This window comes from Portunus trituberculatus, chromosome 18 (genome assembly GCF_017591435.1).
Source record: "Portunus trituberculatus isolate SZX2019 chromosome 18, ASM1759143v1, whole genome shotgun sequence".
Taxonomy (NCBI): Eukaryota; Metazoa; Arthropoda; class Malacostraca; order Decapoda; family Portunidae; genus Portunus; species Portunus trituberculatus.
This window is the reverse complement of record NC_059272.1, coordinates 1032501-1058089: the sequence shown is the minus strand read 5'-3', so window position 1 is coordinate 1058089 and position 25589 is coordinate 1032501. Positions and strand designations below refer to the sequence as shown.

Below are 25589 nucleotides of genomic sequence, written 5' to 3'. Positions count from 1 at the left end.
TTCGGAATTTATATAGTGCCTATTTGATATATAATTTTAGGGGAATTCTGCAGATACTTTAATATATTCATCACATGGCGATAGAAGAAAAAGAAAATGAATCCCTTTAAAGTGTTCATTAGTTTGAACTTTGTGTTAAGATGGAACGGGCCTCTGCATGATGGAATAAGAAAAGACGAATGATTTGCCTCGTGAAGTAGGTAGAGAAGAAGAGATGGAAGAGAAGAGTATAAGATAAACAAGATACCAAGTAAATAGTTCCTTAGCAAGAGGTAGTTTATATACACGTGTTATCAGGTAAATGGTTCCATGGCAAGAGGCAATCTAGATATGGAAGATGATTTAGTAAACGGCAATGTGCTGTAAAGCAGCTTCCTCGTGACAAGGGTATCTCGGATCCAAACTATAGGTAGCAGACATGAGTGTACAATTGTATCCTGTAACCACCACTCCATAGTCAGTTCACTGTTCACCTCTACCTCACTGATGAAATGCAGTCATAGTTGAGAGAGAGAGAGAGAGAGAGAGAGAGAGAGAGAGAGAGAGAGAGAGAGAGAGAGAGGGGGAGGGGGAGTGAGGTACAGACTGGAAAGAGGTGTGGATGGGGAGTGAATTTTTTTTCAGTGAAATATGGCAGGCAGGACAGGCAAGCCAGGCCGGCTACGTCAGAGGCGACTGTATCCAATGACAATTGTTATGAAAAAAGGATGACAGATGTCACTCTTTTTTCAATCATAGGTAAGAAAACTACTACATTAAGTAAGTAGCCAATATGCATACATTTACGTAGGGAAGAGGGCCAGCCAAGGGCAAAAAAAAGAAAGTTAGAAAAAGGCCCACTTGAGCGCTGGCTCTCCAAAGACTTCAAAAAGTGCCAAAACCGTCAGCCAGAATTAGGGGAGCAAATGCCTCGATACCTCCCTCTTAAAAGAAGACAAGTTGTAGGAATTCGGAGATAAAAATGCAGGGAGGGAGTTCCAGAGTTTACCAGTGAAAGGGATGAATGATTGAGCGTATTGGTTAACTCTTGCATTAGTGAGTTGGACAGAATAGGGATGAGAGGAAGAAGAAAGCCTTGTGCAGCGTGGCCGCAGGAGGAGGGGAGGCATGCAGTTAGCAAGATCAGTAGAACAGTTACCATGAAAATAGCGATAAAATATAGAAAGGGATGCAACATTTCGGCGGTGAGAAAGAGACTGAAGACAGTTAGTCAGAGGAGGGAGTTGATGAGACGAAGAGCTTTCGATTCCACCCTATCAAGCAAAGCTGTGTGACTGGAACCCCCAAACATGCGAAGAGTACTCCATACAGGGACGGATAAGGCCCTTATACAGAGTAAGCAGTTGGAGGGCGAGAAAACTGTCGGAGACGCCTCAGAACACCTAATTTCATAGAAGCTGTTTTAGCAAGAGATGAGATGTGAAGTTTCCAGTTAAGATTATGAGCAAAGGACAGACCGAGGATATTCATTGTGGAAGAGGAGACAGTTGAGTGTCATTGAAGAAGAGGGATAGTTGTCTGGAAGGTTGTGTCGAGTTGATAGATGGAGGAATTGAGTTTTGAGGCATTGAAAACTACTAGATTTTCTCTGCCCCAATCGGAAATCTTAGAAAGATCGGAAGTCAGGCGTTCCGTGGCGTCCCCGCGTGATCTGTTGATTTCCTGAAGGGTTGGACGTCTCTGAAAGAACGTGGAAAGATGTAGGGTGGTATCATCAGCGTAGGAGTGGATAGGGCAAGAAGTTTGGTTAAGAAGGTCATTAATGAATAATAGAAAGAGAGTGGGTGACAGGACAGAACCCTGAGGAACACCACTATTAATAGGTTTAGGAGAAGAACAGTAGCCGTCTACCACAGCAGCAATAGAGCGGTCGGAAAGGAAACTTGAGATAAAGTTGCAGAGAGAAGGATAGAAGCCGTAGGAGGGCAGTTTTGAAATCAAAGCTTTATGCCAGACTCTATCAAAAGCTTTTGATATGTCTAACGCAACAGCAAAAGTTTCACCGAAATCTCTAAAAGAGGATGACCAAGACTCAGTAAGGAAAGCCAGATCACCAGTAGAGCGACCTTGACGGAAGCCATACTGGCGATCAGACAGAAGATTGTGAAGTGACAGATGTTTGAGAATCTTCCTATTCAGGATAGATTCAAAAACTTTAGACAAGCAAGAGATTAAAGCTATAGGACGGTAGTTTGAGGGGTTAGAACGGTCACCCTTTTAGGAACAGGCTGAATGTAGGCGAACTTCCAGCAGGAAGGAAAGGTAGAAGTCGATAGACAAAGTTGGAAGAGTTTGGCCAGGCAAGGTGCAAGCACAGAAGCACAGTTTTTGAGAACAATAGGAGGGACCCCATCAGGTCCATAAGCCTTCCGAGGGTTTAGGCCAGCAAGGGCATGGAAAACATCATTACGAAGAATTTTGATTGTAGACATGAAATAGTCAGAGGGAGGAGGAGAGGAGGACAAGCCCAGAATCGTCCAAGGTGGAGTTGTGAGCAAAGGTTTGAGAAAAGAGTTCAGCTTTAGAGACAGAAGAGATGGCAGTGGTGCCATCAGGATGAAATAAAGGAGGAAAGATGAAGAAGTGAAGTTATTTGAGATGTTTTTGGCTAGATGCCAGAAGTCACGAGGAGAGTTTGAGTTTGAAAGATTTTGACATTTCCTATTTATGAAAGAGTGTTTGGCAAGTTGAAGAACAGACTTGGCATGATTCCGGGCAGAGATATAAAGTGCATGAGATTCAGGAGATGGAAGGCTCAAGTACCTTTTGTGGGCAACCTCTCTATCATGTATAGCACGAGAACAGGCTGAGTTAAACCAAGGTTTAGAAGGTTTAGGTTGAGAAAAGAATGAGGAATGTACGCCTCCATGCCAGATACTAACACCTCTGTTATGCGTTCAGCACAAAGAGATGGGTCTCTGACACGGAAGCAATAATCATTCCAGGAAAATCAGCATAATACCTCCTCAGGTCCCCCAACTGGCAGAGGCAAAACGCCAGAGGCACCTTCGCTTTGGGGATCCTGCGGAGGGATTGGAAAAATAGGACAAGATACAGAAATGAGATTGTGATCGGAGGAGCCCAACGGAGATGAAAGGGTGACAGCATAAGCAGAAGGGTTAGAGGTGAGGAAGAGATCAAGAATGTTGGGCGTGTCTCCAAGACGGTCAGGAATACGAGTAGGGTGTTGCACCAGTTGCTCTAGGTCATGGAGGATAGCAAAGTTGAAGGCTAGTTCACCAGGGTGGTCAGTGAAGGGAGAGGAAAGCCAAAGCTGGTGGTGAACATTGAAATCTCCAAGAATGGAAATCTCAGCGAAAGGGTAGAGGGACAGAATGTGCTCCACTTTAGAAGTTAAGTAGTCGAAGAAATTACTATAGTCAGAAGAGTTAGGGAGAGATAAACAGCACAGATGAATTTAGTTTGAGAGTGACTGTTAAGTCGTAGCCAGATGGTGGAAAATTCGGAAGACTCAAGAGCGTGGGCACGAGAGCAAGTTAAGTCGTTGCGTACATAGACGCAACATCCAGCTTTGGAATGAAAATGAGAATAGAGAAAGTAGGAGGGAACAGAGAAGGGCTACTGTCAGTTGCCTCAGACAGCTGTGTTTCGGTGAGGAAAAGAAGATGAGGTTTAGTAGAGGAGAGGTGGTGTTCCACAGATTGAAAATTAGATCTAAGACGCGAATGTTGCAGAAGTTAATGTAGAAAAAGTTGAGGGAGGTGTCAAGGCATTTGTGGTCTTCAACAGGAGAGGTGTCCGACCTGGGGACATTTTTGGTCCCCTTCCCAGAGGGGGACTCTGAGGCGTTGTTTATTTTGGGTCCCATTTTTCTTTTAAATTTTGATTTGGAGTGAAGGGTGTATGTGTGGTAAGTGCATGTAGTTTTGTGTGAAGAAGGAGAGCTGTCTTTAGAGGGTAGGCTGTGACTACCCCCTTGAGTTGTGAGACACAAAGGGAAACATTCAACGAGATCACAACTAGCTTTAATGGAAGGTTCACAGCACCTCCTGAACTAGTGCTATTAGATCTCACTGGGAGTAAGTTATTGTTTCGGTAGGTGTCTACTACCTCCTCCTCCATGCATACACGTAACAACTATATGTTGGTGTACCATATGTATCTATGTAAAGACATTATTGTATTCATGTTGATTTTGGCTAATTAGTTTTAATATTGTTGCCAAACACGTCCCGTGCAAAGTGCTCGCTGTGGTGACGGTCGCGTCGTCCGCCAGTCCGTGAGCCACCTCCTCGTGTGAACCGCGCTTAGTGCTGCACTGGTAATCTGGCAGGACAAGGCGCCAGCGGTGAGAGATGAAGACGAAGTTACTGATAATAGTGATACTAAGGAAGAGAATATTGTCTGCAATCTTTCAGTACACCGTTGAGAACACAAAGCGGACGGCAGTGTGTGTGCCTGCTGGTGACAGCCGGACAAGGACTTGTGCAACCGCCGCTAATCATTCTTTTGTTAATGTAAGTAATATATTGGTGTAACTCATCTCATTTCACGGTGCTGCCATGGCATAACCTAACGTTGGTAACTTCCAGAACAACATATCAGTGAACTAACACCCACAGACACTTCAAAACCTAAATAAACCAAGCCTTCAATATGTCAACAAACCATTCCCTTGACCCGAAGCCTCTCTCTCAGCCATTGTTTGCCATATCTTTCACACATTACAGGCCAGGCAGGTCGCAAAGTGAAGCCATATGCCTAATCTTTTATATCAGTTGTTTAAATGAATCCGCAATTGCCTGATTTGTGTAATGTGGAGCCTCAGTGAGGGGAAACGGGCTAAGACCGTCAGAACGTGACGTCACGAGCCCCTGTGTTGTGACGTCATCACTGATTCCCGCCAATATGCTCTGCTGGTCCCAGCATGTCGACTTGCACTATTATTTACATTTGTCGCAGTTCATTTATTTCGAGTCACAAGTGCCTTTTAAGGATTTCTAATGATAGTTCGTCGTGTTTTATGTGTTTTTCATGCTTGAGTTGGCTGAAATATGATGATTTAGAGGCTGTTTATGATTTAAATGAAAAAGCGAAAATACATAAAAAAAATTTTTACCCCAGGTATGAGAAATTTTGGTTTGAGGTTGTGGCGAAAGATTCGTGTTTTCAAAACTTAGTTTATAATGGAAAAAAATGTGTTAGGTTCCAGATAAGTTAGATATGCGGACTTAAGAGTGATTTGTAGCCGTGTTGATATTGTAAAGCACGTAATTTTCTAATTATTTATTTTTTTCTAATTCGGCGTGTTGCCAGGTTTTGATTAATTGAAATAATAGATATAATAAAAAAAAATGTTAGCAATTCTGTTAAATGAAATTGGTGGGCTTTAGAATTTTTTTTAAGTATGTCGAAGTTGTAACACTTTATATAATGTGTATTTTTAAATATATTTATTATTCCTTAGCCCGGCAATATTTTTGCATTTTAGGAATTAGTTTTGATTGATAACAAGTCAGAATTTTTATAGCATTCATATCCAGCTGCCTTTTTGGGAATTCTCATTTTCAAAATTATTTACGTAACGTATATATGTGACCTCATCAGTGGGGTAGTCCCCCACTGGATCCACACCAACACCCCACTCCCCAGCCCGAGTGTGTGTGTGTGTGTGTGTGTGTTGGACCCAGACCGACACGTACTTCGCCCCTGGACCGAGAGAGTGTGTGTGTGTGTGTGTGTGTGTGTGTGTGTGTGTGTGTGTGTGCCTTCATTGTCTTTTCATGGTACAGATTGGTGTTTGTTTGTTAGTGTGTGTGTGTGTGAGGGGGGCGGTGTTGCCTTCATTGTCTTTTCATGGTACAGATTGGTGTGTGTAATTCACTGTTTGATCTGCTGCAGTCTCTGACGAGACAGCCAGACGTTACCCTACGGAACGAGCTCAGAGCTCATTATTTCCGATCTTGGGATAGGTCTGAGACCAGGCACACACCACACACCGGGACAACAAGGTCACAACTCCTCGATTTACATCCCGTACCTACTCACTGCTAGGTGAACAGGGGCTACACGTGAAATATCTCCACCCGGCCGGGGAATCGAACCCCGGTCATCTGGCTTGTGAAGCCAGCGCTCTAACCACTGAGCTACCGGGCCGTGTGTGTGTGTGTGTGTGTGTGTGTGTGTGTGTGTGTGTGTGTGTGTGTTTTGCCTTCATTGTATTTTCGTGGTACAGAATGGTGTTTGTTTGTGTGTGTGTGTGTGTGTGTGTGTGTGTGTGTGTGTGTGTGTGTGTTTACCTATTTGTATTTACCTATTTGTGTATTACAGGGCCCGAGCTAAGCTCTCTGTGACCTGTCTCCTTGTCCATTCCTGTCATATCTCTCTTTCATCTGATTGACACATACCGCGTCAACGACATATCACTGCTCAGTTTATTCCACTTATCAATGCTACGATGCGGGAAACTGTATTTTCTCACGTCATTTAGAAGATGTCCTTTATTAGCTTTTTTCCATGTCCTCGGAGATGATTACTTGTGGTCACCTTTATCAACTCTGTCCAGTATGTCAATCTTGTTCACCAATTTATATATAGTTATCATGTCTCCTCTTGTTCTCTCTTCTAATGTGGTCAGCCCCAGCTTCCTCAGTCTTTCCTCATAGTCTAACTCCCTGAGTCCTGGTACCATCCTTGTTGCCAGCCTCTGTGCCCTTTCCACCTTCTTCACATTTTTCTGTGTGTGTGTGTGAGTGTGTGTGTTGCCTTGTCTTGTAGATACATACAGTATGTACAGGTACACACCAGGTAAAAGTTATCTTCTCTCAGAAACAACTAATGTCTGCCAGCAAATTACATTGAGAAAATGACTATTGTTGGACTTTAACGACGAGTGAAGGTGAAGTTTTCTTTACTGCCGAGTGCTGAGGCAAAACATCATATCCGCCACGTTTTCAATCTTCTCGCACAATCTTTGCCAACTACCTAACTCGACAGTAGCAGTTGCGGTACCAAGTAGAACCCCATAATATTTTCCAGGAATGCCAGCAAATGAATTATGATATACATTTCCCGTCAGTAGCTTGTCGCCCTGATGCTAATATGGGAAGCTGGAGAGATGAGGGAGAGCTGAGAGGGGGAGAGACAGGCAGGTAAATAAAGTGCCTTGTTGAAATTCTCTCTTCATATGTAATAATAATGATAATAATGGCAGTAAGAGAATAAAGTTAAGGAGTCCACAATAGATGAGAAACTGTCCTTTTAAGGGTGGTAAGCCATAAACTTAAGATTCCGCTACAACTATCTGTGGGCTGGTTGTAGGCAGATGGCAACATTTGTAGCGGGCCACCGGCTGTTCCTTCCTCTCTTCATCCTCCCCTTGTTTAGCGGCTTTTTGAGTTGCAATAAAAACAAAGTTGAAGTAGAAAGTTCATGCCCAGCCTTCTCGATAAGATCAATACCAGTTATCTATAATAGCAAGTTGACTCAAATGTTCATAGTATTGATCTACCTCGGTGTGTCTGTACGGTATATGGTAATTTGTGGTGTATTGAGATTTTCTTGCATAGTAGGATTAATTTTGATAGTGTGTAATAATATTGAAAATCCGTATGTCATAAATAACCTTCGCTGTGAATGTTGTTAGATCAGAATAAATAAATAAAATTGTTAGCACTTAGATGATGAAAAACACGGATATTTGCTCTGCATTATGGGATATTACTATAGATTTCCTAACATCACATTTTTATTGCTTGTAAATATTAATACACAAACTCAAACACATATAATATACACAAACAGCAAAAATTACAAAGAGTGTAGCACTGACGCCATGTAGCAACACACAAACCGCTACATATACCAAACAACAAAAACCAGCAACAAAACCCACATACACATGCACAAAAAATAAACAAAATAATAAAAAAAATCAAAATAGGCCAAAATAACATTTATAAAACGCCCAAAAATATATAATTAAACAAAATCGCTAGCAGACCCAACGACCAGCGGATGGCAGCGGGGGAGGAGGCGGACACGGCCACAAATTTACCTCATATCACCAACATTTAGTCCCTCACAGGTAATGCAACAACACGTAGCCGTCCCTGTAATCATCCTGATGCATTGGGTATCAAAACAGAACCATGGAGAGACGTAATAAGGGAGAAATAAGGCAAGATAATATGGCGTGGCTAGACTGGCTGTTCATGGCGTCTTTGTCTTTGCAATATTCCGTGTAGGAGGAAACTTCAGTTATTTCCCGTGTTCTGACCTTCCTTGTTCCTGTGGCGGTGTGTAGGTGGTGTGGGTGAGTGGGGAGAGGCCTAGGATGGTGTTAGGGTGCTTGTCAGGGTGTTAAATAAGTGTCAGGGCCTCAAATAAGTGGAGTGAGTGAGTGGGAGGGAAGGAGGGAGGATGCCTTGATGCCGCCGCTAAGCTAAGATGCGGAGGCGTATCACTGCTTGGGGTTCTGTAGTGTTTGATGTTCGTGTTTTTTAGTATCGGAAGGTCATAGTGGTGTTTGCGTGGCCTTTATCATGAGAGGTGAGACTTCCGCTACTATAGGTGATAAGATTTCCTTCATTTATTATCCATTTTTCCTTTTATTTCCGGTTTTAATCCTCACTTCCTCGATTTATTATTAGTATTAGGCAATTTTTTTTTTCTATAGATGTTACAATTTGTAAGAAATTTTTAGTGTCTCTTTATAAAGTTTGGTTTGCAGATTGCAAAAATGGCACAATTTTTTTTACATTGCCTATATATATTTGATAAAAAAAAAAAATTCAAGATGATAAAATGCATGGTCAGTGTACAGTACAGTAAACCCTTGATAAACCAATTTTTTTGACAAATTGACTCCTCTGCCAACTGAACTTCCTTCGTTAAATCTACTGTGTCAGTTTATCAGATGATTTTTGTAAGCCAACCAAACATGCCAGTGACGTTTTGCATATCCCTCGGGTAAGGTGGCCATTGGTGCAGGCATGGGCTAACCTGACTGAACACAACTCGGTGTGCATCACTTAGCTTTCCTCCCTTCTGTCTCATAGTGATACTTTTCAGTACGGCAACACAGCATCCCTTCCTTGTGTGATGAGTGCAACACTTTCAAAAGTACTACTTCAGCTTGATCTACTTTATTCATATTACAGTACATTAGTCAATCAGTGTACCCCTAAAGACTTTCTCTATAAGAGAACATATGAAAAGGAGCCACCCACTTTCAACAGTTACTGAATGCATCACTGTATCAACCAACCCTCAGTTGGTTGATAGTGATGTGTCATTCCATCCTTATAATCAAACTTTCTGAAATAACATCAAGTATCTCCCCTGAGCTAGTTATTGTTGAGGGTTTACTGTCCATGACCTGTGCATACAAATTGGAATGTCTGTCATTTGTGACATCTTTCATGTTCCAGAATCAGTCCTCCCGTCATTGCCTCATCCCACTTCCCCTGATGGCACTTCCCCATCAGCTGTATGTTCTCAATGCTCTTCTGAGATAGTCCAAAGATTCAATAAAAAAGAACTCAAAGTGGATAAAGAAACAATGCTGTTTTAGTTTTGCATTCCTTGTTGATTACTAATTTGTTTGTTGTTGCAGATGAGATTAGTGAGCCAACATGGGGGATGGAGGACTGCTCTCACTTTCGTGGAATAACCACAAGGCCACCTTCTGCCACATTCTGTCAACTCTCCGGGAAAAGGTGAGTGTGTTTGTCTTGTTTGCTGAGTTGTTACCCAGAAAGTGAAGATCTCAAACTGTTGGTAAATGATGAGAATTGTACTCCATCAGAGTTATATTCTTGTCACACTGGTGGACAAAATGTTTTTCTTGTATATTTCAGTGTGTTTCATACTTTTTGATCATGTCAAAAATAATACATCATGATATTTATTTCTCTTATATCAATATACTGCTGTAAATACTACTCAGAGCTTAGCAGAGTCACTGCATTCTTATATGCTCCAGTCATGGTCCTGTTATTAAAAATTGCTTGATTTAAACTTGTGTAAATGAAAAGCTCTTTGTGTGTGTGTGTGTGTGTGTGTGTGTGTGTGTGTGTGTGTGTGTGTTCTATCTTTCTTGCTCAGAATCTTTGTTGCCTCTGTGTTGCAAAGATGTTTATCTAATCATGGAAATACTTTTATCGTGTGGAAAAAAGATATGTTCTAGAATGGAATGAATGAAGTATTTCCACATGACACCATTTCTCTTTTCTCACTCGCAGGAAAGATACACAGATGTGACGTTAGCGTGTGAAGGCAAGTTTTACCCGGTACACAAACTGGTGCTATCAACATGTAGTGAATATTTTGAGAGCATGTTTGAGCACACCCCGTGTAAACACCCTATCATAGTGCTGAAAGATCTAAAGAGTGATGAGGTGGAGAGTCTGCTGAGTTACATGTACGCTGGTGTGGTCAACGTGGCTCAGAATGACCTGGCCCGGCTGATCAAGGCTGCCGAGCTCCTCAAGGTGAAGGGGTTGGCGGTGCCCGACGAGCCTCCTCAAGAAGTGGAGAACAGAAAGAACTCACCGCGCAGCTCCAGGGACGACCGCTCCAGCCCGCACCCCAAGAGGAGGAGAAGAGACGACAGCGAGGGCACGGGTGGGGAGCAGCACGGCACCACCGCCAGCCCTCCCGCCTCACCAAGAACCTCCCCCTACCACACTGCCTCCGAGTTCCACCAGGATAACTCAAGGACACACAATGAGGGACACACTAGTGAACACAGAACTGAGAAAAGCATAGACAGATTAGAGCACGATGTGAGAAGTGATGCTAAGTCTACTGGTGACCTGAATCCCGACCAACACAACCCTGCCAACCCATGCTCTCCTATACAGGTGTGTGTGTGTGAGTGTGGGTGTGGGTGTGGTTGTAGGTGTGGGTGTGAGTGTGGGTGTGTGGTGCCAAATGTTCCTCTGAGGACAAATTTATGTTAATGCATGAATGTAGATTGACTTACTGGTTTGTGTTACTGATGTATGGGATCATGTAGTGGTGAGGGAGAGAGGGAAGGAGGGACAGGCATTTAAGTGGGTCTTTCTATTTACTGATGTTTGTTGCCTTGGCCAGATTTCCCACTTGTGCAAAAAAAATATAAAAATCTAAAGGGAAGAGGTGAAAAAGGAATGGATAAGCTTTCTTTAGGCACTGGCATCTCAGTAAACATGTTTTATGTAGGTATATATATTTTGTTGCCCGTCAGATGTGTGTTTCACTGTTTGATCTGCTGCAGTCTCTGACGAGGCAGCCAGACGTTACCCTACGGAACAAGCTCAGAGCTCATTGTTTCCGATCTTCGGATAGGCCTGAGACCAGGCATACACCACACACCGGGACAACAAGGTCACAACTCCTCGATTTACATCCCGTACCTACTCACTGCTAGGTGAACAGGGGCTAAACGTGAAAGGAGACACCCAAATATCTCCACCCGGCCGGGGAATCGAACCCCAGTCCTCTGGCTTGTGAAGCCAGCGCTCTAACCACTGAGCTATCGTGTGTGTGTGTGTGTGTATTCACCTAGTTGTAATTTTACAGGGCCTGGGTATCATACTCGTGTGGCCCCGTCTCCATATCTACACACATCCAACTTTCCTTTAAAACTATGCACACTCCTTGCTGACACCACCTCCTCACTCAAACCATTCCACACCTCCACACACTTTGTGGGAAACTATATTTCTTCACATCCTTCAAGCATATTCCCTTGGCTATCTTTTTACTATGCGATCTTGTAGTTCTACTTAAGTTTTCCTCTCTCAACATCATTTGCTCATTATCCACTTCATCCAGTCCATTCAACAGTTTATGAACCTGTATTAAATCTCCTCTTTCTCTTCTTTGTTCCAAGGTAGGCAAATTCATTTCTTTTAATCTCTCCTCATAGGTCATTTCTGCCAATTCCGGAACCATTTTTGTTGCCATTCTCTGCAATCTCTCCAACTTCCTTATATGCTTCTTTTTATAAGGGGACCAAACCACTCCAGCATATTCCAATCTTGGTCTAATTACCATACTAATTAATTTCTTCATCATATCTTTATCCATATAATGGAAGGCTAATCCAATATTTTTATCAAATTATACGTTTCTCCAAACATCTTATCAATATGAGCCTCAAACTGCCCATGGTCTTGTATTATCACTCCCAAATCCTTTTCCTTTTCCACCTTTTTCAACACTACTTCTTCACCCATCTTATATGACCCTCTTGGCCGTCTTCCACTCTTTCCCATCTCCATCACATGACTTTTGCTCAGATTAAATTCCATTTGCCACCTCTTGCTCCACTCCCAAATCTTATCCAGGTCTGCCTGTAAAATTTCACAATCTTCTTCACTCTTCACACACCTACACAACTTCGCATCATCCGCAAACAAATTAATATAACTGTTTACTCCTCTGGCATGTCATTAATATATACCAGGAAAAGTATTGGTGCCAGCACTGAGCCTTGTGGGACTCCACTCTCCACCACCAACCAGTCCGACTTTGCATCCCTTATTACCGTTCTCATCTCCCTCCATCTCAAGTAGTTTTCCATCCACTTTAACACTTTTCCTTTCAGTCCTCCATAAATCTCTACTTTCCATAACAGTCTCATGTGAGGTACCTTGTCAAAAGCTTTCTTTAAATCCAAATATACACAGTCCATCCATCCCTCTCTCTCTTGTATTTTGTCAACCACTCTTGAATAAAAGCTCAGTAGATTTGTTACACATGACCTCCCTTTCCTGAAGCCAAATTGATGATCCGATAATAACTTATGATCCTCCAGGAACCGTATCCAATATTTCTTTATCACCTTCTCACAAATCTTACCGACCACACTTGTTAGAGACACAGGTCTATAGTTAAGTGTGTGTGTGTGTGTGTGTGTGTGTCATATACTACAGTGATAGAATGATGGAAAGGCAAATGTTAGCAGATAAGACATGATATTGTGATGGAAAGCAGGCTGATGATGTGTGGTTAAAGATTGATGTTAAGATTGTGTTATGTCTTGAAATACAGTGAAGGGGGGGATGAGCAGTTATCTAGTTTATTCTGTAGGTTAATTTGTTGTAAGACGAATTCCTACCTCATTATTATTTCATTGTCATGATATAGAGATAATTTTTCAGTTACCTTAGAATTGAATTGATCTTTGTGAACATTATCTTTTCATGAAGAGGAGACAGGGAAGATGCAATAGAGAGACTTAGGAAGGAAATAGATAGTTGATATGATCTCCTTTAAAACTAGTGAGGGTGTGGTGAGATGAGAAACCATGGAAGCAGCAGTTGAAGGTAGCTCAGGATGCTACATGGCGATAGATAACATGGTGTGGAAAGTGTTGGAGTTAAACAAGGAGATACTAAAGACAATAATTCCTGTCACAATCCTTCACGTTGAGGAAACTGTACTTTATCAGAGAGTTGGCCATCAGAAATGTTAGTGTGTGGGTCACTGTGATAGACCAATAGACCACATCACATTGAGGATATTAAAATGGAAAAAAAAAGTGGGGGAAGATTACTAAATTACTAAATATGGTAACTCCTTTCTATCATTGTCATCCATTGTCATCTGTACTGGAAGAGAGGGAGAGGCATCAGAAATGTTAGTGTACTGCTGGGTTTGCTGATTTATTTGCATTATAAGAGAGAGAGAGAGAGAGTCCTGAGAAATGTTAGTGTACTGATGTGTGTTGATTGATGTTTGCCTGCAGGTAATGTTAGAAGAAACACTAGTCAAAGAGGAGATAATGGACCACCTCCCTGAAGACAAAGATAGCTTATTGGGCTCCGGGATGGACTACGGCTCCATGACGTCGGATGGTAGGCTAGAGAACTCCAGTAGTGATGGAGGCACACAAGAGCACCAACTACTGAGTGCCAAGTATGAGCAGCAGTCCCTTGCCCCCTCCCAGACCCACCACCTACCTGAAGCGGTCGTGGAGGCGCTTGCTGGGCCCTCTGGTATGCAAGGGGTAAGTCACAGGCTAATAGTGTGTGTGTGTGTGTGTGTGTGAGAGAGAGAGAGAGAGAGAGAGAGAGAGAGAGAGAGAGAGAGAATTAGAGGTGTGCTTTCTTCAGTTAGAGTGTTGAACAACCGACAAGAAACCTGCTCAGAATTCCAGATGAATCTGTTTTTTATGTATTTATTTATGCATTTATTGACAATTTAGTGTACATGATGGTGAAGGTCCTTGAATACTTGTAGCTTGAGAGGGTTTTGATGTTTAGTTTTCATGGACAATCATTGACATGTAGGTTGTGAGGGAGGAGAAGCAGTGTTGTGGTGGTTGTGAAGGTAGAAGCAGCTGGTGTGTTAGTCTATAAGTGACTTGTTTGGTAATTAGTGTAGAGCAGCACACTGTCAGGAGAGTTGATTGTGTTGTCTCTGGTGGTGCGGCAGTGGCTGGGCGGCGGCGGTGACATGAGCGGGACGTTCTCCGGTGTAGACAGTTACGGCGGTGACGGGCGACACCAAGACCTGCGGCAGCCTCTTCCCACACAGCAGCCTCAGGCACACCAAATGGTGAGTGTTGTTCTGCTTCATCCCAGAAAAGGAGCCACTGCCATTGTTTTCCCAAGCATCTGTGTTGTGTTGTGCTGGGCTGCCTCACTGAAGGAGTGGTGGGAGGGGAGGATAGGAAGGCTTTCTTTTCATTGCCACAGTTTTTGTCAAGCTCATCAATAATCTAGTTTTTGGCCCAAAGCTGTAACATTTTGTAAGTTCACAGGAATTTTGGAATTAGAGATGTATTGCATATATTGAGTGAATGTAGTTGAAGTATTGTATGATAGTGTAGTGTTTGATGCTACAGTCTGGTGTGTTGAGTTACAGCAAACATGTCACTTGTTGATGACCCTTCACATTTTGCTCTTTGTTTCTTAATTTGTTAGCAATATTTTCTTTTTAATTTTTGTAATTTATTTGTATTTTAACTGAGGCTCTTAAATTTAGTAGATGAAGCTTTCAGTAGTGTAATTTAGGATAGCACAGCTTGGTGAGAGGTGAATGGCTGACACCTGTGGCTAGTTAGGGTGGGCTTGCAGGTGCTGTGGTGGACAAGGTAAGTGGTGTCACTGAAGAGTCCTGCATCAGATCCCTGCCAATGTTGTCTTGTTTTGCCTTGGGAAACAATCTGAGCTTTGTATTCATTTGATTATATTCTTTATTATTCACCTGAAGCACACATAGTGTGGCCACGTGAGGGTGGCAGTAACTGAAGACCTTTTCATTCAAGACCAGTGCTTAATGGCTCCTTTTCTGGTGTATACCATTCTGTGGTTTTGTAAGATATACTTGCTCTTTATTTAAGTCTTTAGTACTACTTGAAATTAAAGTGTTTTGTTTCTTGTAAAGAATAAGAATCTATTCTATAGTGTGTACTACTCTGACAGATGTGCATGTGTTACATGTCGGGTTATTGCTCTATATGTGTGTCCTTAAGTGTTAGGCAAGTGTACTGCTATACCTTTATCCTCGTACTGTTGGTCTTCAGGGTGTTTATGTTGCTGTCAAAAACCTATCGATTGGGAGTTGTATTACACAAACTGGTCAATTATATCGATAGCTTTTATTGCGACAGTCTTTTGGCCTGTCAGATAGTACCTGGTGAAACTTTGATCAGTAATCAAGTTGTCCCTTGTAGCTCACACTGTGTAGGTGCCTCATGAACTGTTGGCTCTAGGTCATGGTTTGTGTGAGGCTTTCTAGGAAGAGAGGATGGAAATGTTTGCATGATGCACTTTCAAATCTGTGTGAAAATTGTATACAGCCGTCCCTTTCATTATTGGACACTTGTTCAGCTTTGTGTGTGTGTGTGTGTGTGTGTGTGTATAGTAAGTGATGAATATGTCGTCCAGTCTCTGAGAAGCATTGTGTACCGCTCAGCTTAATGAAGACAAGTTTTTAGTTGTCTGTAGTGCTCATTGGTGCCTTGAACCATTTGGGGATGTGGGGGTGGCTGTGACACAGATGTCCATGTAACGACTAAGACAACTAAATGGCAAGCAAGATTTTTTTTTATCTCATGCTCATGACAATTCATACATTCCTTTGGTTCTTATTTTATTTATTTATTTATTAATTTTCCTTCCTGAGTGTTGAATTTTAAAGTTGGTGCAAGTTACCTTTTTGAAATGAAAGAGGAATCTTCAGCTGTATTATTCATCCCTTTTTTGTCATTTAATGCACATGTTATTTAAAGAATATGTGCTGTAATAAAATTAAAACTTCATACAATAAGAAGTTCATCATTAAAGGAAATAGGAAGGCAGACAGACAGCAGCAGGGAAGTGTGGTGTGCCTCTGCTCTGTCTGATCATTTCTTTTGCCTTGAGATTTCCAGACTTGAATAAGCAGTGAAAGGTGAGGAAGTGAGGGAGGGGAAACTATCACTACAACATACCAAACCACTCATTACTTTGCATCAGTGGAATGTTTGTTTACTAAGGCGACAGACATACCCAGTAAGGTGAACAGTCAGTATATCAAAGCAATGTACTGACTGACTTACATACTTACCATCCTTACTGTCTTCAACCTTGTAACTTTAAAGGCCTGACTGGGAATATTATGAAGCTGGAATGAATGAAAAGGAAGTAACATTTGAATCTCTCTCTCTCTCTCTCTTTCTCTCTCTCTCTCTCTCTCTCTCTCTCTCTCTCTCTCTCTCTCTCTCTCTCTCTCTCTCTCTCTCTCTCTCTCTCTCTCTCTCTCTCTCTCTCTCTCTCTCTCTCTCTCTCTGATGGGACAAATGTCGGGTACAAAGATTCAACAGCATTTGAGTTATAGAGATCAAGTTTTTAACCCTTTCATTCATGGCATCTCCTCTTCACCTTCATCTCTTGTTCTTCTACCCTTCCCTTCTCTTCCCTTCTTTAATTTTAACTTTATAAGCCTTCCTTTCCTTTCCTTTCCTTCCCTTCCCTTCCCTTCCCTTCCCTTCCCTTCCCTTCCCTTCCCTTTTAAGAATGACATCAGTATCCATCATTTTGTGACTCATATCGTAACTAGTTGGCAGCAGTGAAGTGTAAATTTTTAGAACAACTTGCATCGATCCTCTTGAAATTTGATCCCTGGTTCTGTAGAGTAACATGTCTTCTCTCTCTCTCTCTCTCTCTCTCTCTCTCTCTCTCTCTCTCTCTCTCTCTCTCTCTCTCTCTCTCTCTCTCTCTCTCTCTCTCTCTCTCTTCTTTATCTTATCTTTCTTTTCAGTCAATTGTCTTTGTTTAGTTGTGGCTTTTGCCTGCATTACTTCAATGCTATAGCACATACATTCCTCCTTCTGCTTCTTAATGGTGCTACTTCACCTGTGCTGTCATTGATGGATGGCTGTGTTGCTTTGTATTGAGAGACACACACAACATCCATCAAGAAATTTTTGCCACAATCCATAAAAAATATTTGTCCGATAGAACTTAATCCCTTCAGTACTGGGACACATTTTTACCTTTAGATTTGTGTATGATTAGACCATTTTATTGACATTAGGAAGGGTTTATGGAAGTCAGAAGATTAATGGCCACAGTCTTCACTATTTTAATCTCCCACATAAGTTTCTCAAGCTGTGTAAAATCACCAAATATTCACTAGAAGGAATAAGGAAATGCATCATGGTGTCATAGGGGTTAATTTTCAGTGTGTGTGTGTGTGTGTGTGTGTGTGTGTGTGTGTGTGTGTGTGTGTGTGTGTGTGTGTGTGTGTGTGGATGCAGGTTAAAGCTTTGGCACTTGTTTCAGCCTTCATAGTTGGGAAGGCGTTATTGTTACGAGTGAGTGAGACGCTCCCCACAGATGGAACACAGTGTTTGTTAGGGTGTTGAGTGCTGGTGGGGGGACAAAGTAATGTTTCGTGGGTGGCTGCTGTACTCTGGTTTTCTGTTGACGACCAGTTACATTTATATTGGAAATGGAATTTGTTATTTTTTTTTACTTATATTACTTGAATGCTTTTTAATTTGTGACATAGGCATCTTTGGTTTATGTGTAGTGTTTCACAATGCCAACTTTATGCAAGACTGTGACATCTTAAGAGTTCTATATTGTGTGAATCCTTTCAAGAGCTAAGATGCCATTAACATATCAGCAACATTTCTACTCACTACTTACATTTTATTAGGAAAGAAATTGAGGTGGTGAAGTAATAAATAAAGTATAAGTAGTGTGTGTGTGTGTGTGTGTGTGTGTGTGTGTGTGTGTGTGTGGCATGAGTAGCCAGGGGTAGGGGAGTAGGTGACTAGGGTGTAGAGGGGTGGGGACAAGTAGAGGAGCAGGCTGGGTGGTTGGGAGGGGACACCAGACACCAGACACCAGTACCTGTCAGTAATGGAGGGTTTTATCCCCCTAGGCGTTAGGCGAGGAAGGCGTCACTGCAAGGCTCTACAGCAGAGGGAGCCGAAAACCCCAGGTGTACCAGTGTCCCTTCTGTAGTAGGGCAACTTTCAAGCAGACAAGTGACCTGAAACGGCACATTCGGACTCACACAGGGGAGAGGCCTTTCAAATGTCCGTTTTGTGACTACCGAGCAGCTCAGAGCACTAATGTCAAGGTGCACGTGTTGAACAAGCATAACAGTGTGTATAAGCTGCAGGAGGCTCTGCTTAAATAGTCTGTGTCAACTCTGTAACTGTAACAAGTTCTTGATAAGTTTAAAGTACCTTAAGTAATGTTATTTATTTGTGGGTGTCGCAAAGCCTTCCTTACGGTTCTGTCGTAGGAACACATGCAGTGGCAGACTTACTGGCACAGATAGGAGGAAAGGAAATTCTTGGGATGTATTTTTTCAGTAACAGGAAGTTTGAGGTCAGATTTTGTTCTCCTTTACAATATTGTTTTGATATTAAGACTTAAATATTTGAAGAAAAGAATATTTTAGGGGCTGCCTATTGAGTCACCTTAGACCAGTTTGTGGGGGTAGTATTTATTGACAAGTTACTGCAGTGATAGACGCATTATTGTTGTGCTTGTACAGGCGAGATTAAAATCAGAAATGATTTATTTTTATATCATCTAATTTTCTGCATTGCTGTTGCAGTTCAGTACCTTTGTTTCACATTCATATTTTAAGAGTGATGTGTCATACTTGTAGATAAGTACACTGGAGAATGAAAGTTATTTATTACCTGCTTTTTCATTGTTAACCAAACCAATAATTTGAGAAACGGTGGTCATGAGAAGCAACAATAGTCCGGCACATCAATCCTCAGTGAGAAATGTAGATGAAGAAAACGACCAGCAAATCCTTATGCCACACACACACACACACACACACACACACACACACACACACACACACACACACACACACACACACACACACACACACACACACACACACACACACACACACACACACACACACACACACACACATATGAGAGTCACTGTGGGGTTGTGTTGCCTTCATCACATTACATATTATTTACTTCACCTCTTCACACTCTTGTTTCTTTGTGACAAACATTATAATTTCATCTTCCTTATCACCTTTATTCGTCATTGACAATCTCTGATATGTGTTTCTGCATAACAAATATTGTCATCATAAAACCATCATCATTAGACTTTGTTTCTTCTATATATTGTACAATAAAAAAATCATATTATTATTATTATTATTATTATTATTATTATTATGTATTTATTTATTATTTATTTATTTTTTTATTTTTTATTTTTTCATCATCATCATCATCATCATCATCATTATTATTATTAATCACTAACACTACTATTACCATGACATATTTTTGTTTCTGTTTCTTTTGTTACTACCATCACCTTCACCAACAAAGCCCTCTCCCTAACACTGCTGTACTGTCATCACCTTCACCATCAAAGCCCTCTCCCTAACACTGCTTTACCGTCATCACCATCACCATCACACCCCTTTCCCTAACACTGCTGTACTGTCATCACCTTCACCATCAAAGCCCTCTCCCTAACACTGCTGTACTGTCATCACCTTCACCATCAAAGCCCTCTCCCTAACACTGCTTTACCGTCATCACCATCACCATCACACCCCTTCCCCTAACACTGCTGTACTATCATCACCATCACCATCAAAACTTCCCTACACACTGCTGCTGTGCTTTTGAAATTGAGTTAGAGAATGGCAGCAAATGAAGGACTTTGATCCCCAGTGACCATGAACACACACTGTCCTTACTACTGTCAGCTGGTTTTTGTCTCTTACCATCATTTTGTTTACATCCCCAGTCTTGCTTCCTTATATAAAGTGTCATGCTTCATACATCACCTACCTTTTTTACTTAATTTTCTGAAAGTCTTCACAGTATCATGAATATACACAAAGAGGAAAATATTGTCTTATCTTATGACGTTATAAGCAAAACAAATATACTTTATGTATCACTGTGTGGTATAGTGTGTTCTGTGCTGAAAGAAACACATTCCTTTACATGATGAGACTTTCTACTTGAGTGGTTTAAAGTTAACTTGAATATGGTGTTTACTATTTTGTTTTATGTGTGGTTTGGAAAAACTCATATTTGGGTATATTTTCATGAGAGGGATTCAAGGCCACACCTGCTCTGTCTGAGAAGGTCAAGTGCAGGGAGGTGTACAAGTTTACTAGTTTTTTTTCCGTCATATCTTTTTCATTGATTTATTTTATAGTATATTAAGAGCTTTGTTTACAATGTAGGTATGGGTTGATTTTGAGTGTAGCTATGGTCAAAATGATATCCCTACCGTCCGTAGGAGTCGGAGGTGGAGGCACACTCGTCACTCTCTGGGAAAGACGGTAGATCACGAGGCTATACCTGCCCGTACTGCTGGCGAGCAACCTTCAAGACTTCCCGGGACTTCACACGCCACGTGCGGACACACACGGGAGAAAGGCCTTTCGCCTGCAGAGAGTGTTCTTTTCGCAGCAACCGCAAGGATGTGTTGCGTAACCATGAGCGTACCAGACACAGACTTAACATGGAAGTAGGTGGCAATAGAAGACCAGATTTGATATCTTAAAAAACTTGTCACTCCCCAGTCTGTTAGTGTTTGCATCTTTGGAAGTACTTCTGGTTTAATGAAACCCTGGGCCATGTCTTGTAGGTGACACAAACACATTAGCTTTTTATTTGCTTGCTTTTATATCCTTCATTTAATTATTAGTACTTATCATGATAACAGATAGCCACACTTAGATAGAAGGCTGAGTCATTTCGAAATCTTGATATTAGGGGTGTAGTGGATAAGGTGGTGAGCGTTGGATTGGGCAGACGTCCATGCGTAGGTTTGAATCCCACCACGTACTGCCTTGAAACTTTGCCATGTGTTGAGTGGTTTAAAGTTACCTACATGTCACCATGATACCCAGGTTTCTAGGGGGAGGTATAATTGCCTTACACCAAAGATGCACTTGGGTGGTGATATGGGCCCTAATATGGGTACCACTATAAATAAAATTGCCTGCACCACTAATGGGTGGAAGCTGAACAGCACTTCCTATTTATCCTTTTCAAGTAGACCTATAGGCACTATAGGCTGTAGTGTGGGGAGGGGGGAACTCAGGAGTCCTCAGTCAGTGACAGGTGTCGGGCAATGTATGCTGGCATCAGTAACACATGTGGCTCTAATTTTGATGCACATTTCTTGCATGCAGTAGCTTGATTTGATGCTGACTGAGTACTATAGTTTGTTATTTAAAGTGTGTTTACATACTGAGTTTATATTAGTAACACTGTACAGGTAACATTGTCAAAAGGCAGGTGGTCATTCATTGAGTTAAGACATGGTGAAGGTGGTGTGTTGTGGTGTTATTCAGAATCTGGGGTATTGTCTCTTTGAACAAGGACAGCTTTATCATTGTTATGTTATTTATTGCATCCAAACCATAAAAGATGAATCCAGTGTGGGAGTTGGGCAGGAGTGACGGCATCAAGCTGTGGCAAGTTGTGCAGGTGTGCTCAGTGTCAGGGAACATGCCTGGTCTTGTTGAGTGTTTCAGTGGAGCAGGGTCACACACAGAGGTACTCACACACTTGCTCACTTGTCTTCCTTATGAGTCACTGTAAATAAATATGTTTTGGTTATTGTATTTCAGTTCTATATTGGATATAAATTGCTGATGAGTATTTTAATCTGCTGTTCTGAGTGATAATTACGTAAAATTTCATAAATTATTATATATATATATATATATATATATATATATATATATATATATATATATATATATATATATATATATATTAATATATCATTCATATTAACAGAACTTCCTTTGTCTTTCTCAATTAAGTTTTGCACCAGGTTAGTGTCCTTGGCCGGCTTTTGTTAGCCTGGCTCACTCAAATTAATGTTGAATGGTGAGGAAGCTCAAGGAGTGTCTTGGTGTTCACCATTCACTTAGTTAGACAAGAGTAAGAGTGCTGGTTTGGTGCAGTGCTGAGTTGGTGCTTCATCCATAGGTAGCTTTGTTTCCCCTCCCTTGCTCCACTTAACACACAAGGAAAGTATTGTTTCATATTTAGTGGTTTATGAAAATTTATTTCATTATGATTGTGACAGATTTGCAGCAAATGATACCAGACATCATGTTTGGTCAAAGTATGGCATTGTTGGTAATAGAGCCAAGCTTTGTTTGGGGAAAAAACAAGTATGCAAATTATTACAAGCTGGTTGAGGTAGAGTGAAACACATTGGAAATTGTGATTGTTGTAGAGTTAACACAGTACATATTACCTGTTACAGAGAGAGAGAGAGAGAATAAGGATATTTTAAATACAATATATGAATTTAGATTTTGGTTGATATTCAATTTTTTATTAATTAACATAAGATATTAATTTGGCATCTGTTATTGTACTGTACATGAATTCTAGAAAGAAATTAAATGTGCCTTGTAGTTTAAGGATATATTTTCTGTTGAGTTCCGTTTCATCAAAAGAAATAGTAGATATTTTTGTAAGCATTAGGTGTTCCAAGTGGAGGTTCTGGTACAGTCAGGGTGAAGAGTCAAGGAACAAACAACCTGCCTCACCCTTCAATATGCTTGGAGGTTTTGTTCAGTCCTGAGTCCTGTTGATCCTTTAGTTGTCAGGACAAATAAGGCAAGCTGTCCACAGGTCTGGGAATGTGAGACTGGAAGATGCTAAGCTCAGTTGAAGTTTGTGGCAGGTTGATTGCTTTGTGAACTGGATTGTGCAACCTCTGCTCAGTGATAGCAGCAGCAGCAGCAGCACCCGTCATGTCTATTAGGATCAGCAATGACCAGTAATGCATAGTAGTGTAAAGTGGAGAGACACATGATGCACTAAGATGAGGATACTTATCACATAATCTTAAACATGTATAGGAGAACAGTAGCAGTTTGCACTTGGAATTGCTTTACGCTGGTTATGTTGAATGGTTGTTTTGTTATTGGAGTCTTCAGGTTACTTAGCTGAGGCATTGAGTGAAGTGAGTGATGGCTGCTTGCTGTCTTGTACTATTGATGAAACTCATTACTGGTATAAGCCTAACTAATGAAAATGCTAAACTGTGTGTGTTAGTTTCGTTTATTTATTTTCTTTATCCGAGGATTAACACTTCTCTGTGCTTTTATAATAGTTAGTTGTCTGTTTTATTTCCCATGTGCATTTCTTGGAGGTGATTACAGTGTTCCCAGTAGTACAGGAAGAAAGTGGTGAGTGGAAGTGCAGGTGGTTCAGTCCAAGAATCCCTCAGTGTTGAAGAGCTTGTGTGAGTGTGTGGATGTCCAGTGTTAGGTGATGATAGGGTTTGCTAGATGAACTTCACCAGTACAGTGTAGCCTTGTAGGGTTGTGTGTTTGGCTTGCCCTCACTGAAGTGTGGCTCCTCCCAGACATGAGTTGACATGTGTTCTGCATTTGTCTGGCAGTGAGAGAAGAAACATTTTTATTGTTTTCTTTTATGTTAATAAAACTGATAGACTTGTCATTTTCACTTTAATTACTCTCCTCATTGTTTCAAATAGTTGGCGTTCTTATGTAAGTTTTTCGTGTCCAACATTCTTGTATTGACTTTATAACACGCAAATGTTTGAGTGTATAAGAATAACCTGTTGGTTCACAACGTTTATTTCTGGTTTGATTCCTTACAGTGAGCTGTGTGCTTTCTCCTTGATTCTCAGTAACTTTCATCCAGTAGTAAAGAATGGCTACAGCATTATCATTAGCTAGTCTGTCACTGACAAACTGTTTACAAATGGGAATAAGTTGGGTTGACTTTGCAAGTGTTAGTTGTACATGTGTTTTCAAGATTTCACTTGGTAAATTGGCTTCAATTTTGTATATATTTTGAGAGCTGGGCATCCTTCAACAGGCCTTGGCGATGAACTCCGAGAAGAAGTACAGCATGGGTCGGCTTGCTGTGGTGGGTGGTTGCCCCAAGAGTACAGTTGGGAATGAGCAGAAGGCAGAGGGTCACGTCAGACCTTGGACTAGTCACATCAAGAAATTTGAGTGCACCTACTGCAGCTATTTCACCATAACCTCAACCAATCTTATGAACCACCTGAGAACACACACTGGAGAAAAACCCTTTGCATGTGTCTACTGTCCCTACCGGTCCACTCAGAAGGGCAACCTCAAGACTCACATGAATAAACACCACGCAGAGTACATGGCCCTGAGAAATAGCCAATGACGGAGTTTTTAATGCTTCTGACGTCTTGCCTTCCTGTGGTGAGGTGTAGAGAGAAGTGTCCCGAGTCTGTGTTGTGCCAGTGGTCATACTCGATGTTAGCTTGGTAGCTGTTTGTGTTTCTTTGAGTAGGGTAGGTTGAATACCTTCATTATGCAGCTACCACTTGTCTTGTCAGGGAAGCAAGTAACATTGTCTTCAGAGAAGTATTCACATGACAGACTGTTAGGAATGTGCTCATGTATGAAAACTGAAGATTTATTTGCACTTTTTAGACAAGTCAGTCTTACATGAATGGAAGGTGCATTTCTTTATTTTGGGTGGTGAGTTATCTAGTCATTACTTATTTATTTTAAATATTTAATGAATTTTAGATTATAACAGGTGAGCAGGGGTTCCTAATGCTATGTTCCATTGACTCACACATTTTAGGGGTAATCATTCCTAGAACACAATACAAGTGAGAGTTGTGAACAGTGATTGTTGTGTGCGTGCACACACACACACACACACACACACACACACACACACACACACACACACACACACACACACACACACACACACACACACACACACACACACACACACACACACACACACACACACAGAGTGGACTCTGGTAAAAGATTATTGTTTTAAACAATTTGGGAATCCCTGTAGTAGATTGATTGTTTTTTATTGTACTTATATTCATGTGATGTGAGCTTCCTCTAATTCAATAGTCAGGCAATACTAGTCTCCAGTTGCATTTCTGCAGGTTACAGTTTTCTTCCATAGTTGTCTCTCCATATTTTTGTGATGTGTGCCCACAGGATGGGTCCAATAAACCATATCTTGGTGAAAGCCGTCTCCAGAAAAATCTTTCTATGGCCAACATGATTTAGATTTTTTCTCTTGCCATTCAAAGAAGAAGCTTTGCTTTCTTCATGACCTCAGCTGGGATGTTCTGTACACTACCTTTGCTACACTCGCA

At 41.3% G+C, this 25589-nt stretch overlaps 1 protein-coding gene across 16 annotated transcripts in view; it reads left to right on the top strand.

Moving 5' to 3' along the window:
* Positions 1 to 7937: 7937 nt before the first annotated feature.
* Positions 7938 to 25589, top strand: part of LOC123505887 (B-cell lymphoma/leukemia 11A-like) — a 55681-nt gene continuing 38029 nt past the window's right edge. For 10 of the 16 annotated variants that reach the window (XM_045257717.1, XM_045257715.1, XM_045257728.1 and 7 more), the window contains exons 1-5: positions 7938 to 8047; positions 9578 to 9680; positions 10206 to 10826; positions 13700 to 13960; positions 14389 to 14511. In XM_045257717.1, coding sequence (XP_045113652.1) covers positions 9597 to 9680; positions 10206 to 10826; positions 13700 to 13960; positions 14389 to 14511 — 1089 coding nt within the window. In that variant the 5' untranslated portion in view covers positions 7938 to 8047; positions 9578 to 9596. Of the gene's footprint in view, positions 8141 to 9392; positions 9452 to 9577; positions 9681 to 10205; positions 10827 to 13699; positions 13961 to 14388; positions 14512 to 18330; positions 19324 to 20708; positions 22118 to 24292 lie in introns of those variants that run through there. The other 6 variants (XM_045257724.1, XM_045257726.1, XM_045257727.1 and 3 more) reach the window with 6 other exon arrangements.